Raw genomic sequence first — 18335 nt, 5'->3', positions numbered from 1 at the left:
CTCTTCTCCTGCTCCTTTTCAGTAAAAGCGACTATGCAGACACGCTCTCCTTACCTGCACTCCAACACTGGGGGATTATAATCCTTTAGTTTCTTGTAATTTTGTTTATTGGAATTAACTAGAATAATAAATGAAGAACAATTCCTTAGGCTTTTGAGCTCAAAATGAGTTTTCATCTGCGGTATCTCATCATCTCTCCAAGAGTAAGTATAAGCCATGTATATGAACTATAGAGTTAATGACCCTAAGTAATTTCCAAAGAAGATTCTATATGAAAAGTACGCCCCTAGGATGGAGTCCAGATTTGGAAGAAGAGAGATGTGTAAACTTTTCTTAATTCCCATCATCACCAGGGAGGTAAAATGCCCCTTTTGAAGATGAATTTAAATTGTTTCTTATTAAGAAAAAAAAACTCTCTTTGAATGCATACTACTGGCTACTACAAAATATACTTACTGAAATAAGTTAAGATCCTCATGCAGTCTTTTTGGATTAGGCACTGTTGAAAGCAGCAGTGAACAGACAGAAATCTCTGCCCATGTGGCGCTCATATTCTAAGTGGGAGAAAATGGAAAATAAAAGGAATAAGCCATACATTGTATTAAAAACTAATAAATGCTATGGAGAATAAATAGAACAGATTTTGGAGCTCAGCTGGGGACTATGGAGAACCACTGGGGCTCATCTAGAGAATCTTCACCTAGAAGATGACATTTGAGCAAAGACCTGTAGGAGATGATAAAATAAATTTTGCATGTATTTCCTCTCCACATTTAATTTACATGACGAAGCTATAGGTGGGGAGAATCTGAAACTTCACTGTTATGTGCTCTGCTATTGACCTGTGACCACAATAAAATTTACCTGTCAAATTGTAGCTGCCATTATTCTTACATTGCACTTACACTCATCGGGCAGGAGTGGAAACTCGTTGTATGCATAAGTGGACTAGAATGGTGTAAGGTCCCGTCTCTGCATCCTCTCAACTGCCTGAGATCTAAAGGCTGACAAGTACTCTTCAGAGTCTTCAATTCAAGGCCAAATGTTAAGTTTTTCCTCTTAAAATGTATTTAGGAAGCTAACATAACACATGTATCCTCAATTTTGTCTGGATTACCCATCTTTTATTTTTTGAATACTTTTAGCTAAGCAAGCTATTTGAGTTTTAACTTGGCAAGGTAAAACATAACGGTGGAGTCTCTTCATGAAACACATCCTTGTTCTGCATAGAGAACTTCCCTTTTGTAACTAAAGCTTTTTTTACTGGTAAAACTTGGAAATTAAAATGCACAACTTGAAAAACAAAACAAAACGTGGATATCTGGAAGAAAGAGGTTCCAAGCAAAGAAAACAGCTGTGCAAAAGCCCTGAAGCGGACGTGGACTTGACTAGTTCCTGGAATAGCAAGGCTGACAGGTTTTGGAAACAGCATAGAGAAAAAGGGAAAGATTCTCAAGTGATTAAGAGAAATCAAGATCAGGAGTGAAGACACATGAGTAGTCCTTTAGAAGCAAGAAACTACACTATTTAACTAGTAGTACTGTTTGGGGAAAAATGTCAGCCCGATCAGAACAAAGGTGCCATTCTACTCTGTGCTCCATCCTGGCTCCACATGAGCCCTGCTCACACACCATTATAAGAACTTTGACTTTTACTCTGAGGGGCAGGGAAACATCTTCGGAGGATTTTAGGAAGAGAAACATGATGTAAGACTCTAGAAGCCAAGGACAGAAGCAAGAAGACCAGTTAGGAGGCTATTAAAATAATCCAGGTGAAGATATCTCTGAAGAGTGGGAGAAAGGAGGTGTAACTGAGAAATTAAGATTTAACAATGACTGTGAATACTGACTCATCTTGGTGTTTCTAATTAGAGCCTAATAGTGTCTGAGAATAGCCAAAGGAAATACCTGAAGTTATTGAACTGTAATCCTGTAGCAATTGATAATGATCTTATAACTGTATCTTTAATAATGTATAACTATATAGCAAAAAAGAAGTCAATTGCCTGTGTTTATGTGGGTCTACATGTGGATATTGTTTTGTTCCATGGATTTATCTACATCTATCTATCTATCTATATCTATCTATCATCTATCTATCTATCTATCTATCTATCTATCTATCTATCTATCTATGTCAGTACCACACTGTCTTAGTTTAACCTTCCTCTATTTTCAATCTTAAAATTGGGTAGAGTGCAATACTTGTGCTCAATAAGAGAGGAGGGTAAGGGGTATGGGATGTATGGAGTTTTTCTTTTTTGTTTTTATTTCTTTTTCTGGAATAAGGCAAATGTTCTAAAAATGATCATGGTGATGAATACACAACTAAGTGATAATAATGTGAAAAAAATTTCATGTGAGAAGTGCTGAAAGCTTGGACCAAGGTGGTAATGATAAAGCTTAAGAAGAGATTGGAGTTGGATATATCTTGAAGAAAAGCCAAGAGGATGGCCTGGCTCGTTGGATGTTGTTGTGAAAGAAAAAGGAGGATTTCCAAAGCTGTTACCACTAGAAACTGGAAGATTGGAGTTGAACCTTAGTGAGATGGGGAGGGTAAAAGAGAAGCAGGTTTAGGATACAAGAAGAGAAGTTTGGTTTTGCAAAGGTTAAGTTCAAGATGCCCGTTAGACATCCAAGTAATAATATTAAATGTATGAATGCAAATGACATTACTAGTCTTCTCTACGAATCCTAGATACAAAGAACTTAATATGTTTTAGCATAAAAATCTTATAATTATATATTTCTAAATCTATTAGGTTAGAATTTATAGATCAGCACACAAATATTTCAATTTTATGAGACTAAATGAATTGTTTATATGTGCATAATATTGCTTTTTTTTTTCCTAACAAGCAGCAAAGTATTTACGGTTTCTGTCTAACTGATGCTTTTATCATTTCAAATTGGAAAAAAAGGGGAGAAGAAGGCATACTTATTTTTACTTTTAGAGGAAGAAGTGATGTTCAGTGGTTAAGTTTTGGATGTGGTGCTGCTATGCGAAAAAAGACTCCTTGTCAAAGCTCTGACTTTCACTTCCTTCCCCACAGTCTCTCTGCCCTAACCAAGCATTTAACCCTTGTCAGAAGCTCTTGATATTTTGAAATATTTTCTGGTACTTATAACCAATAACATTTTCTCCTCTACACTCCTGAAGAAGGAAGGTACTTATTGACAAGAAGGGGAGAACAGATTTCCAGGCTTTTTGTGTATCTCTGTTTATCCCGGGTTTATCTCATGTAGAATGCTTATTTATTCACTGCTGAGAACTTGGCTCCTTCCAACATGGCTTTAGGAAGAAGCATCCATAGCAATTCTTTATTACGTCCAAGGTTCTGTATAAGAAAATTATGCTTGTGCCAAAGGTAGTCATAAGACCTATCTTAGAGAATTCTAGGTAAACATAACTGAGCCTCTTGCCCCTCATTAGATGATTTTTCATCTCCCAGGAAGTATAAATGTGGAACTTCACAGAAGATACAAATGTGGATTTATGAAGAGCAATAAATTTTTCTCAAATCAGGCTGAATGTTTTTTATTTTATTTAATATTTTGAGCTGTGATTGTTTTACATAGTATTTTTTTACACAGTATTTTTTAAATCCATGTTTTTGATAAATCAAAATTTCTAAATTTAGTGCCTTGCCTAATCCAATAATTTCACAAAGAGGTGTGGAAATGTTAGTCATTTTATGCAACTTAAAAGTTAGTTTACTTCTGCATCCAAAGCTTACTTTGAAATTATAGATTATTGAAAATGTCACTTTGGTGAAACTATGTGTTTTCCACTTTATGCCACAAACAAAGGAATATCAGAAAATTTCAGGAATCCTAACCTTATTGGATAGCCATAGTTTCACTCAAAATAAAATCACTGTCTTCTATTTTTAGACAAATTTTAGACCTCTCCATTTAATGGATTCATATCCAATACCGCCAATGCAATGTTCACCATATGCAAAATAAATGTTTTCTAAAAACCAGAAATATCTACTTATTTAAAAATTATATTTTATTTATACTACTGCATTAGAATAAATAATTCCTGTGAAAAGTCAAAGGTATTAGACCCAAATAGTATATAGTATGTTTAGTATCTTAACAAGGACTTATATACTTTCATCTTAGACATCTTTTTTTTCTGGATAATTTTAAAAACTCAAACTACTTGTTTTTTCTTGGTGATTTTTTAGACCAATATGAAAACTGAAACTCTGGATTAGAAACAAGACAATACTTTGGATATAAAACAATAATAATGTAAATATAAACCATTTTTTACTATAAATCAGTGATATCTCATTGCAGTTGTTCAAAATAGTTGTGATTAATTCATTCTGAAAAGTCTGGTGAAAATTTATTTAGGTTGATTTACATCTAAGTCTTTCATTAACCATAAAAAATATTCTTGACAGAAGAAATGCACTGATATTATTAAAGATAAAGTTTGCATTAAGACGAAGTCAAACTTAACCAAATACCTTCTAAATTGTGTTAATGTTCACTAACTACTATAAAAGTACAATAATTTATATGTCCTATAATTATTTGGTCTCTAGATAATGATTTTATTTTAATAGTACCACTTGCACTTGCCCTTCTTTGAAAGAAAAGTTGAGTGTTTCAATCCTCTGAGTTGCTATTTTATAATTTTCTGGTAATCCATGGGAATTCCCTTCCATACTCAATACTGAACAGATTTCATAGCTTCATGTATAATATTAATCTTCAGATGTCATCTAAATGAAAACCTAAATTCATGAAAAAAAATCCCTTCTCTAATCTAGTAAGATCATATTATAACATCACAAGACAACACTTTCTTTTATAGTTTTACATATTTGTCCCCTTTCAAATAGCAAGTGGTATCAAGGGTTCTAATATTAAGTACAGTATATTGAAAAACTGCTTTTTAAAATAAAACAAAAAAAATCCTTTTCATAACTGAAGGATAATTACACACCCTGGATAGTTAACCAATCTTCTACTTTTGTTCCAATATGTTTGCATGTAACCTGCCTATTTGCATGATCTAATGTCTTCACCAGATTTAAAATGTACCACATATTTTTAGGCTACACGTCTGTATAGCACATAGAAAACGAAATATATGGCCAGAGCTCTGCTCATTCTGTTTACAGAAAATCTTTCTGAAACATCTCCATGGCTAAGTTATGGCAACTTTTTGAGTTATCACTAATGAATATACGTAAAGGGTATAGTACAGCCTCTCAGCAGGTTTTCTTGATATAACTTATTTAAAGGATCATTGACATGCCCATAAGCCCTTAGGTTGTTTGTAGAAGCAAAGGAAGCTTGTCTCTGAAGACATACTGCCATGGTCTAAAGGTTTCTTTGAGTGAAAAGTCAGAAATGAGCTTCCTGAAGTCTAAAAAAATCTCTCCATTTCTGAATGCAATAGTAGGGTCTTCTGCTCCTGCAGGAATATTACAGAAACTTCAAATGTTTGATTTACCAACGGGACCTCATTAGCAATATTAGAGAGAACCTTGCTGCTTGGTCTTCATGCTTACAAATGTGTATGTATGAATTTTCTGTATCTAAAGTAAACAGGCATTTTAGATGAAACGACTTAAGGAATGTTTCTACCTGTGCTTTGTGCAAACTTTTATTGAAATAAAATAAATCATGCATTCCCGTTTCAAGTGTTGCTTGAAAAACTCTATTTAATATTTGTATATTGTCTTAGCATGGTTCCGGTTTTGGTAATAACATGTATTAAAGTACTGTATTCAAGTTACACAACAAAGACTTAATACTGTATGAGAATACTCAAAGCAAGCTCTCAAACATCTGTCTTCAAAGGATAACTACATTTCATCTTGATAATAAACACGTACGTATTTAGTCTCTTGGTAGAGTACAAATAGAATCCATATTCTAGTATCACTACTTTATTCCATTTTTTTAAAGAGGCACTTCTTCATTTTTCTTAGAGTATATTTTCATGATAATTTCTTCTTTTTTAAACATCAGTCAAAATGTGTACAAATATCACTGATAACATGATAAGAGAGGTTATTTATTTTTAAACCAGCTTTGGAAGAAGCTGCCCCTGAAGCAACTGGAAGAAAAAAGAAGATAAAAGAAATAGAAGGTGGAGCAGATGGGGTGATTGAAGCAACTTGACTACTATCCAATTCCAAGTGAGATGTGGACAGTCTTTGAGGTCTACAAATCTTAAATAACCAGACAACTGAAAAATCAAAACAATGAAATCAAACAACGTTCTTAAAATGGAGGAGCAAGTTCATTAGGGCAAATTATCTAGTGTTTATGTGTGAGTGGAGGTGTACTATTGTTAACTAAAATGAAAGAATAAAGGGTGCTTATTTACATGAACTAGGTTACATAACAGCAGACATAGCTATCTGGCACAGGAAATCACAGGAAGGAAAAAACAGCTTTTAAACAGTGTTAGTTAGTTAGCTGGAGCTGAGGGGAAAATCTACAAAGTTGAACAAATAACCCCCCACTAAGCAGCTTCACAAATATTAATGGAAAATGATTTTATCACAGACTGAACTAGATAGAGCAATTTCAAAAGGCATCATTATTATAATTTGTTCATTCATTTTCTAATGTTTTAGGCAATGCAGCCAACTCTTGTTTGTTTGAAGAAGGGGCAGAAAAGAGAAGAGCAGAAGTACCAATGCAAAGTTCCCAAATGTGGGTGGGGAGCTAGTGTGACTGATAGGTATAATTAAACTGGCATACAAATAGAATATGCCTTTCAGTCATGTTTTATAGATGACTAACCTTTTGATGGGAAAAGAAGCTGACTATGCTGGTTGATATCTGAAGCTGGCAGAATTCTGAAAATTGGCATTAAATGGTATGCATCAAGAGAAACTCATGAAAATCAAAAGTGGACTGCCTTTTTGAACTTAGGTAGTCTCCCTTTTGCTCCGTGCCTAATTCATGCTTATATAGTATATGGAGCCCAAAGCAAGAAAATATATGTCAGGCAAGCAAAAATGTGAAAACACCAATGGTTAACATTCTTTTGAATATTATAATTGCTATGGCTCTTTTTCCTTCAACTCATTCCTGTCTCTATACTATTCGTGGCCAGAGCAAAATCCTTAACACATTATTTTTCTCCTGGTTAGATGTCGGTATTCTTAAAGTATGTTTCATTCATATTAATTTGCATACTTTTACAAACACTGGACAGTCCACTGGTACACTGCAGGTTGCTGTGCTAATCTTGCTTTTGAGATTTTCTGCTTAGAATTCTAACTGAAAATATTGAAGCATTTGGTTAAAAAATTGTGTAAAGATTGCTACTCACCTTTATTTCTTTATTTCTCATTATTTCCAAGAATTCCTTAAAGCACCTTTTATTCCAAAAAAAAATATTATGGTAAATTCTCAATCCCTAAATTTATCACTTTGAAAGGTGGTAAAAATCCTACATTTACACATTGGAATTTGAAATTTAAAGCAAGATTTTTAAAATTTGCTATAATTATAGAATTTTATGAAATAGGAACTTCAAATAATACAAAGACTGTAAAACTAGATTTAAACTCTAATATGCTATCTCAGATGCTTCCATTATGTCACCTGGATGCCATAAATTCATTATGTAAATAATAAAGTATTTTCTGAAAAGAAAATGTGTACATATAAGATTACCAGGATAATAGAAAATTAATTTGAATTTGAAGAAAACTATTACAAACCAAATATGACTGTCATTAAATTAAAACATGTTCACCAAAAGTCTGTTTCACTACATCCCATTTTCATTAACTTTAGTGGAAATGGTTTTCAAAAGTTAGTGACTCATATAATAATCTATAACATCTCTAAGACCTTCAAATATGTATGATTTATTTTAGAAGCCAATCATATCACGGGTTTATTGAACACAGTAAAAATATATATGTGAGTGTGTGTGTGTGTGAATATATATATATATATATATATATATATAATTCATCCAGTGCACGAGAATTAGAAATTAGGCCCTTTTTCTGTATGTGGCAAATTTTATGCCCAAAATTAGCTCTGAAAGCACTATTCACGGATGAGTTCTTTCTCTTGATAGAAGAATTTGAGGGTAAAAAGTTCTTAAAGTACATCAGAGAGGGATGAAAAGGATTTTGAAGAAAGGGCACATTGTGAAGACAGCAGTTTAAAAAGAATCCACTCTCTTTCACAATTCCACATCTTAGCCGAGGAAACATATCTTTTTGCAAGGCTCCAGGAACTGAACAGCAAAGAGGAGTTCAGGTGTTGCATTTGCCAGCTCATCTGCCATTCCTGGTCTCCAAAATGCAAGGCCAGTAACCATCGGTCAGACATGTCTTCTGCGAAATGAAAATCACTAGACAGGAAATATATTTATCAACATGATTATCTAGAACCACCAAGTTCCCTGTGCCCATTAAAAGAACATTTGAATACCAACAGAGTTCCAGAAAAAAACATGAAACGATCACCATGAGAGCTGAAATATGGCTTCCTGGGAAACAGGGCTACATTTAATTAGCTTTGATCTTTTTATGTGTCTCTTCTGGGTTTTGTTATAGTTCATATCACCGCATTGGCTTCTGAGCCAATCTTTTCTGAATTCAGTTACTACCCAAATTTTACAAACTTGACATGAAGATTACATTGTATTTACAAAGAACTTGGCACTTACAGAATAAAGTATTGACTTTTCTTTAAAATCCATCCCAGGGCACCCGTGGATCAGGCCACTGGGAAAACCTGCTGCCTTGTTATATCTTATGCTACATTAACATGAATAAATAAGTGTCCAGCTGACAAGCTCTCCACAGTACTGTCCTTTTTTGCTGAAAGCAAGGCCCTTCCAGTTCTGATCCGTGGGGAGATGTCAAGATGGCATTAGTCCAGAGAGAGCAAAGGTTGCATGTTTTCCTCCTCGTTTTTATCCATGTGTTTGAGAACTGTAGGGTCCACAACTGACTGGGACCTGGAAGGAATCAAGGCAATATCGCTTAGTTAATGCTAAAGAACCGCACAGGCATCTGCTCTTCTCTCTCTTTTCTGCATTGTCATTCCTCCCAGGGAAGCAGGCTTCTCTTTCCTTCCATCCAAGAATTTATGAACTGAGAAAATGGTACATTGAAAGAAAGACACCATTTTGGTGGTTTTTTTGCATTACAGTGAGAAAACAATCCCCTATGGCCTCTAAATAGGCAACAAGAGTTTTAAGTGCTCTTCCAGCAATGGACCAAGGCTCTTTTCTTGGAGATATTGAGCATTTTTAGTACCATATGAATGCATTCCAATAAAATATCTCCAAGTGGAAAAATATTACAGTGAAATTATGGTTTGAGAATTAAAATAGAACTCACAGGAGACTTGATTACTGTCTTAAAAGGCTCCATGGATCACATTCAGTATGAATGTGAAGTTTTCTTTAATCATCATTTTAAATGTTTAATGACTGCAATAGGAAAAAAAATTAAAAATCAGCATAAATTTCATTAAATTTCCCACTGGGACATCCAAATGCAACCAATCTTAATGTGGAAAATTTCATGAAATGTTTCAAGCCTTCAAAAAATAAAATCCCTTTTTGTTTGAGCAGCAGCTCTTTATGACGAGGAAGATAAATAATTTGAAAACCCTTTACGCCTCTCCTTGATAGCAGGTGAGGATTACATCTCAATTCATCATTAGGAAACCACATGAAATAGGGAAGGAGGAAAACCAATGAAACGTTACTGCCGTGGCAGGAAACCACCATCTTAATAGCTATAGAGTTAAGGAAGCAGCTGCCCTTTGAAACTTCTCATCGGTAATGAGTTTTTCCCCTGCTGCTTCATTCTAGCCAATTGTCTATTGCTGTGGCAATATGCCTCTTAGCAGACCTCATTAACTTTCAAAAAGAAAGACTATAAGCTAAAATACAAACGCACAGCTAATGAGAAAGCAGCAACAGAACTAATTATCAAAGCAAAAATAATTACAGGATTAACTGATACAGTGACTCCTTCATTTAGATAAACTTCCATTTGTTTCTAAAGAGGGAATGAAAATGAAGGTACGATCTTAAAAAGGGGAGCGTTTTTTTATTTCCTGAGTCATTTTCACTATTCTATCACAATTAGATGCCCATCTGAAAAAGGTGATGAACTAAAGTTGAATGTGGTGGGGAGGGGAGAGGAAAAGAGAGAGAGAAGAAGAAGGAAGAAGAGGTCTAGGAAGAGAGAGAAGAAAGATTTTGCAGCATGTTTAAATGCAATGATAAATAATTATCTTATGAAAAATATATGAATAAAACATATTTTAAGAAAGCACACAATTACACAAAACTTAGTAACTTGACCTTTAACATCTTCTTTAATTAAGACCCTCCTAATAAAATTTGTTTCTCAAGCTGAATCCATCATAAAAGAGACAGAGATTCATTTACTATCCTGGACTAGAGCATTAACCTGACAACTGGTACCCATAGATGTCACTTTCTCTCCTTTCTGTAAATAAAATATGTATCATAGAATCTGGTACAGAATAGAATCAATATACCCATCTGAATTCTTAGCTTCCACTCAACAAATCATCTCTATACTGAAATATGGACAATATCTATCAGAATTGTTAGATGATAAATGCTGGTTCCATATGTAGAACACTTCCTCAATAAAACAAGTCTGATAGAAATGGTTTCCAATAAAGACTTTTTTGGTATGTAATTGCCCCAGGTATACTGTTTTTTTAGTTCAGATGTGTTTTACTTTCTTATGCCAAAGAGGGATTTTTTTTTTAACACTCCTAATGAATTGATCTGTTCCAGCTGTAAGAGAAGGAATTGCCTATTATGCAATCACAGCACATGTCAACAATTCCTATGCAGCTCCTACTGTTTCTGGAGTGAATAAATTTCTATTTTTTTGAAGACCAGAATTTAAATTTAGCTATCCAGCATTCATGTATTCATTTCTTATGCCTCTACAATATTGTGCTATACTGTAGTGGTTAACAGGCCAGATTTGGGACAGAATTGGATTCCAATTTTGGTTTTGCTATTTACTAGCTCTGTGACCACGGAAAGCTACTAAAGCTTCCAAGTTTGTGCTCCATTATCTGCAAAATGGAGACGTTAGCACCAGCATCATACAGATGCCATGGGGATCAAGTGCGAGAATGTCTGCATAAAGTGCAGCACAGATTCCAGCAAATGGTAGATGGGGAAGGAAATGGACTTGGGAACTCTGCTGGCTGTAGGCCCGTGTTGTCACTGCCACCTCGGGGCCACATGGTAGGTGGAAGTCACTTACCTTCTCTGTGGCTCAGTCTCCTCATCCACACATACAGCGCACTTAGGACAGTGTTTGGCAGTAACGATACATGTTCATCATTAATCAATAAAAGCAGAAGCTCATCCCCCTGTCACCACCTTAAGGTGACCCTCCCAGCTGCTCCCACAGGCCAGCACTGCAGGCTCCAGAGATGGAAGATAAAAGATGTGCCCAAGCCACCCACCCCCCAATTCGAAAGCATCCACCATCTAGTGAACTTTATATCTTTGCGTCAGGATGACACTATCTCTCCACAAATTTACAGAGAGATAAAGACATCTTTCTTCACGTCTCACTAAACCACCCAAAGGAAAACTTATCCATCCTTTGGTGGAGCAGTGATTTTTTTTCTCTCAATCTAAAGATTATATAAAACTGGGAAAATGAATGAGGCGATAGTGTGATGTTTGGGAACACTTCCTCCATCCTTGATGGGAAACCGCCCCTCCCTGACATAGAAAAGAAGCGTTAATCAAGTGAAACAATTTTCTTAAACTCACTCTTCAAAAGTTTCCATACAGAGCCATGAAAGCTTCACATGACACAAATCCTACATCAAACAAAAGCTTTCTGAACTCCTAATCATCCCATGGCAGAAAAACATGAACCATGGGGTTAGGGAGCTGGAGGCTGTGAACCCAGTTTGCAGGGGACAAGATGGCCTAATTAATTGAAGGAGAGAATTAGGATGCCAAGAGGCTTCTACACTGAGCCAAATCTAACAAGATGGTATTAATCAATTACATTCATGTGCTCAGAAGGAAAAGCTACACACAAAAGTAGGGGATTAGGAGACTAGGGATTGATATGTGAATGAGACTTAATAGTTCTAGGGAGCACAGTATGAGTCAGCAATGGGCTTTGATTGTCTGAATAACAGCAACCAAAAGCCAATAAGGTCAGCCTGCAAGGACAGAATTTGGGCACCTAAAGGCAAGCTATGATACTCAGTCAGATGTCACCTACTCAGTAATGAACACTGCACTTTAAAGGAGATACCGCCAGACTGCAGAACAGCCCTTTACTCCTTTAGCTATTAGGTGAGAACTTTCCGCGTGCCAGGCCCTACCCAGGCACTGGGGATTCCGAGGAGGAAGGAGAGACAAAGTCACAGATTCCACTGTTGAGTGAAGTGAAATGGCTGCTGCGTTGGGCACTGCAAGGAGTCACCCTTTTACGAGAAAGGATTTTTCAGAGGACAAAAATAACTGACCACAGGGGCTTTCCAAGATAACCTAATGTACCCTAAAGAATTCAGCACAACTGGTGATAAACCAGTTTTGCTCTAGGAGAGATAACTTATCAGAATGGCCAAGCATACCGTACGAATCAATGTATATCTGCTCACCGCTTTGTAAGACTCCCCATATTTAATAAACAATCTTCTATAAGAAGGCAGTTGATTTAACCGCCCCACTTAGAAATTCCTTAAATGTCTTTACAAGCAGGTATGAGCGTCTGGCTATTGAGACTCTCTGATTTGAGATCTCCTTGCTCACCGAGAGTTTTCCTCTCTCAACCCCATTTCATTTATAATTAATTATAAATTTAAAATAAATATTCATTTATATACGTTGAATCATTTCTTTGACACCATGAACTTACATTTGGGGAGGGAGGGGCAACCAGGGCTATGAAGAAAATCTATAAAGCAGGGTGATCAACGGGGAGTGTGAGTGGTAGGGGGGAGAAGACTGACAGACACTGGGTGGTCAGTAAAGACCAGAGGGCTCTCTGAAGGAGGTGATCATCTATTGAACCTTGCCATTTGAAGATGGGGGAAAGAGTGACCTAGGCAGTGCTGAGGAGACCTTACAAAGCCCCTGAGATAGGAACAAGCCAGAGATGCTGAAGGAGCTGAAGGAGCAGAAAGGAGGGTTGTATGTCTGAAATGGAGGCGGGAGACGCTGAGAAGGGGGTGGGCGTGTGAGGCAGGCGGGCTTAGGTCACCTTGTGGTCACCATATGGTGTTGATTTTGTTCACTGTATGATGGGCAGTCATGCAAAATTTTAAAGCAGAGAAGTGAAATGATCTGAGTCACATTTTAAAAGATCTTTTGGACTGCCACTAGGTAGACTATACGGCAGAGGGTGGGAAGCAAGACCGGTTTGGAGGTTTTGGAGGAGAGTGGGTGAGCAGAGGGCAGGGGACGGGGACACAGCTAAAGCTGTGGTGTACATGGAATATGTGGTGCATATTGAAAGGAGGGGACCACCACGGGACCATGCCCAGAAGGAGTGGCTGGAGCAGCAGCCACTGTTCGTGGGCAAAGGAGAAGCCCAGGGGACACCTATGGTAGCTGTCTCCAAATCCCTCCACAGTTCAATTGCAGAGTGAGGGGGTTCCGTGCCAGGCAGTCATAGAAGGGTAGACAGGGTTTATGTCAGCAAGTATGAAAGACTCCATACCTCATGGACTGAACCCCCTGTTTCATCACATATTTACCATGTGACTTGAGAGGTACAATATTTGCTTAATACGATTATTGTGAGGATTAAATAAACAGGCACATAATAAGGGTCTGATTTCTGATAAGTACTCAGTAAATGGTAGCCTGGCATGTAACAACTGTTATTATTAAGATTATTATTTCAATTAAAGGACTGCAGTCAGAAATTTGCTTTCAACAGTTTTTGTTTTAGAAAACTTTTTGAGAATTTGATAGAAAACAGGCCTTCTTTCCAGAAAAATGCACAAAACATATACATTCACAACCCATGTTGTTGCATACAATTTTTAGCATTTAACAGAGCTCTTTGAGAACATCTCTGTTCTAAGAGAAGGGAGTCAAGAAGCCTAAACTTGGTTCAGATATAAGCTTAGAAGAAATTAAAGCTAGGACAGTTTCCGGCCATTCCCTTCCCTCTAAGGAGTTGTGCAGCAGCCTGGGAAGGGAAGTCATCACGCACACATGCACGTACACACACACACACACACGCACACCAATAGCAGCAGCAGTAGCAGCAGCAAAAAAGAGACCAGCCTCAAAGAGCAGCCCTGCCAAACCACAGCCAAAGAAAGAGCCATAAGGCCTTTGTGCCTTCATCCTAGGAGGCTGCTGCATGGTTGCCAGGATGGCGTTTGGGGTGCTTCTGGGTGCTCCCCAAGTTAGGGGAGGAGACACTCGATGAGGCTGGGGTGCCTGTATTTATATGGTTGGGTAATTAACTAGAGAAAGAAATATTTGTTACTGTTAGTGTGATCCAACTGAGCCCCGGGGTGGCCTGGGCTGGGGAAGCCTGAGCAATAGATGTGCCATTGGCCAAACAATGCAAACCCAGGGCTGGAAGGCAAATGCAGGCCAAGACAGGCACTGGTGTGTGTGGTGCTCCTTCCCCCTTCCCCACGGACTGAAGGCTGGATGCACATCTCAATCTCATTGGCTCCAAAACACCACAGAAGTGCCTATAATGTGAAATTTGTTCAATAAATATGAATTGATTGAAGGAAAACAAACCCAAGAATGCCTTGAGAGTCAAAACCGGGAGTCAGACTCTGACTGAGCAATGAGCTTTGTAAAGATTAACGCTATAGAGAGAGACAATATTTTGCCCCAGGAGTGGTTCGACATTTAAACAGAGACTGCAAAGAGAGCATAAACTTTGCATGCAGTGTTGTGAACTGACCAGTGTGTGCATGTGTGTGTGTGTGTGTGTGTTTGCCATGGATTTATTTCTTCAAAAGAAAGCTAACATGGAAATCCACACATTAAAAAAGCAGAGTTGTTCTTATCACAGTGGAGATAAGTAATTTCCCATCCTACCTGTCCGGCCCCAGGCACCCCAGCAGAACCCAGGATTCCTTGGGGCCCAGTTTGAAAACCACTGGATTCAATGACTTAGGGCCTCTGCGAGATTGCCTGTTTTGGGGCTTATTTTGAACGACTTTATCTTTGCCCCACACTTCCTGGACATTATATCGTGGAGGCATAAAAGGCTTTAAACACTCACCAAAAATCTATTTCAGAAAAATATAAACCTGGGGGCTAGAGTGAGGGGGGGCCCCAGCCCACCTCCCAGTGCCCCGGAGCATACCTCTTCATGGATTTGGGGGACAGCTCCTCTCCCGCCTCCCTGGCAGGCGGGCCATAGGAGGCCACGGTGTACTCGCTGTCATCGTCGTACTCGTGGTCCAGCAGCGCGCGCGCCCACGTGCCCATGTCATAAGGCGGCAGCATTCCCCCAAACTCAGACGGCAGGATCTCGGGATGAATTAGTTGGTGCAGACTGTTCAGGTTGTTACCGTGCAAAAATATCTACAAATGTAAGAAAAGGGGTGGGAGTGGGGGGCACAGAGGAGAATAAATACTGGGGGATGGAGGTGAGGATAAGGAGAGCAAATGGAGAGTTTTCCATATTTGCTCATGCTAAGCCTCTCACCCACTCCATGAAACAGGTGGGGCTCGTACTTTTTATCTTAATATTTCACATGAGAAAACTGAGGCTCAAGGAGTTTAATCAATTTCTAGAACATCAGATAGTTATTGGGTTAAAGGGCCAAATTAAAATAGTCAGGAACATGAGCAGAAAACGATGTGGTACTGATCTCTAGGTCACCCCGGCATTAGTTGCAGGAAGCTGATGACATGCATAATGAATGCGGCTCAGACAGCCCTTTCTCATAAGGGACTCCTCAACTAAAGAGCCCATCCAAGTTATTAAGCCCCAAAGCTGTCACCAGTGTGGCTTTCTCTTTACCATCTGTAAAAATAAGAATAGCGGAACCACTAAATTGCTGCTTTATAATGCAAAGTGTGTGATGTAAATAAAAGAGGGGAATTAGCATCATCATAATGAAAGGTTGAGTGAAGGTTCATGTCCCAAAGGACTGGCGTTCTGTAATGTTGCCAGAATCTTCTCTACTGGAGAATTCCATAGCTATTGTCCAAATGGCGAATAGGAGGATAGACTGAAAATGTAAAGCTGTATATAAATAACAACTATTGGTATTATCAGCTACATAGAACTTTTTAAACTAGAGAAGCATTCAAGCCACATAACCCAAGATTTTTTCCTACCTTACTACCTGTGTCTTTTCGGTCTCTTGCAGATTTTTTATCATTTTAATCTCAGTTCTGCATTTATTCTCTTTTTTAACGATACTCACTCCTTGTTGATTTCATCCAGTCTGGTGACTTTAAATAATGTCTATACACTAACAAATTTATATTTTAAATCCAGACCTCTCCCTTGAATACCATATTGGCATTCCCACTCTACTTGACACCCATGTGCACTTAAACATTTATGGGCACGTGATAGACTTAATATGTCCAAAGCTGAACTAACCATTTCCCCCTGAAATTTCTTCATTTGCAGCATCAGCTAATGGTATCACCATCTTTCCAGTTTTTCAGGCCATAAACCTTAAACTCATCCTTTGCTTTTCTCATGGTCTAATATGTCAATAAATCCTTTCAGCGCTGCCTTCAAAATATGTCCTGAATCCCTGGTGCGTTTCCTAATATAACTTATGTAGATAGTTTGATTGAATGCCATAAGTACTTGGAATCTCAGGTAGGACATGAGATGTTGCTGGTTTGTCCAGAGTGATGCCCCGATGAATCCCAGAGTGATTCGATCAGTGAGTAGAAAAGTATCTGCAAAGCCCCCTTCGGGGAATGGTGAGAGTGGGGAGAAATTCAACTTCCCCAAGTTGAATTCCTGATATTCTCACAAGCAGTGTGGACAACCAAAGCTACAGGCTGAGCCCCCAGTCTTGGGGTTTGTTCATATGAAACTTAACCCCGCAAAGGATAGGTAAAGTCTACTTAAAATTTAGGCCTGAGAGTCACCCCCAAGAGAGCCTCTTTTGTTGCTCAGATGTGGCCTTACTCTCCAGCCAACATGACGAGCAGTCTCACCACCCTCCCCTTCTCTGCGTGGGACATGACTCCCAGGGGTGCGGACCTTCCTGGCAATGTGGGTCAGAGATCCTGGAATGAGCTGAGACTTAGCATCAAAGGATTGAGAAAAATCCTAGAATGAGCTGAGAATTGACATCAAGGGATTGAGAGAACCTTCTCGACCAAAAGGGGGAAGAGTGAAATGAGACTGTGTCAATGGCTGAGAGATCCCAAACAGAGTCGAGAGGTTATCCTGGAGGTTATTCTTATGCAATAAGTAGATATAACCTTGATGTTCAGGATGTAGTGGAGAGGCTGCAGGGAACTGCCTGAAAATGTAGAGCTGTGTTCCAGTAGCCATGTTTCTTGAGGATGATTGAACAGTGATATAGCTTTCACAATGTGACTCTGTGATTGTGAAAACCTTGTGTCTGATGCTCCTTTTATCTACCACATCAGCAGATGAGTAGAAGATAGGGAATAAAAATAAATAATAGGGGGAACAAATGTTAAATTTAGTTTGAAATGCTAGTGATAAATGAAGCGAGGGGTAAGAGGTATGGTATGTATAATCTTTTTTTTCTGTTATCGTTTTATTTCTTTTTCTAAATCAATGCAAATGTTTTAAGAAATGATGAATATGCAACTATGTGATGATATTAAGAATTACTGATTATATATGTAGATTGGAATGATATGTTAATGTTTTGTTTGTTGTTAATTTTTTTAATTAATAAATAAAAAAAATTAAAAAAATATATGTCCTGAATCCAATAACTTCCCTCCAGCTCTTCCTTTCTAACTCTAGTTCACGCTACCATCATCCCTCAGCTGTGTTACTGCAATGGTCTCCTAACTGATCTCTCTACTTCCCCAGAGTGTACTCTCAACACAGCAGTCAGAATGACCATATCAAAACAAGTCAGACAGGCCACTCTGCCCTATAAGGTTGTATATGGACAGCTTCTTTGACTGCAGCTCTTGCTACTCACTCCCAGATGAAATATGCATTGCATGCATTTGTCTTGGGATATTTGCACTGGAGGTTTCTTCCTTCTTGGAGATTTTTGCCCCAAATGTCCCTGTGGCTTGTTCTCCCCCATCCCACAAGTCTTTGTTGAAAGTCTGCTGGTCAGGAAGGCCTTCCTTGGTGAGCCTATTTGAATTGCAACCCTCTCCTATCC

General features: G+C 38.0%; 1 protein-coding gene across 2 annotated transcripts in view; it reads right to left on the bottom strand.

Moving 5' to 3' along the window:
• Positions 1 to 456: 456 nt before the first annotated feature.
• The window catches only part of CLVS2 (clavesin 2), an 88143-nt gene continuing 70264 nt past the window's right edge, over positions 457 to 18335 (bottom strand). Inside the window, exons 4-5 of one of the 2 annotated variants that reach the window (XM_077159311.1) lie at positions 15341 to 15561; positions 457 to 554 (exon numbers count right to left, since the gene is read on the bottom strand). In XM_077159311.1, coding sequence (XP_077015426.1) covers positions 548 to 554; positions 15341 to 15561 — 228 coding nt within the window. In that variant the 3' untranslated portion in view covers positions 457 to 547. Of the gene's footprint in view, positions 555 to 8487; positions 8971 to 15340; positions 15562 to 18335 lie in introns of those variants that run through there. The other variant, XM_077159310.1, reaches the window with a different exon arrangement.

The sequence above is a fragment of the Tamandua tetradactyla genome, chromosome 5, assembly GCF_023851605.1.
Source record: "Tamandua tetradactyla isolate mTamTet1 chromosome 5, mTamTet1.pri, whole genome shotgun sequence".
NCBI lineage: Eukaryota > Metazoa > Chordata > Mammalia > Pilosa > Myrmecophagidae > Tamandua > Tamandua tetradactyla.
The sequence above is the reverse complement of the archived record's forward strand: the minus strand, read 5'-3'. Positions and strand labels throughout refer to the sequence as shown.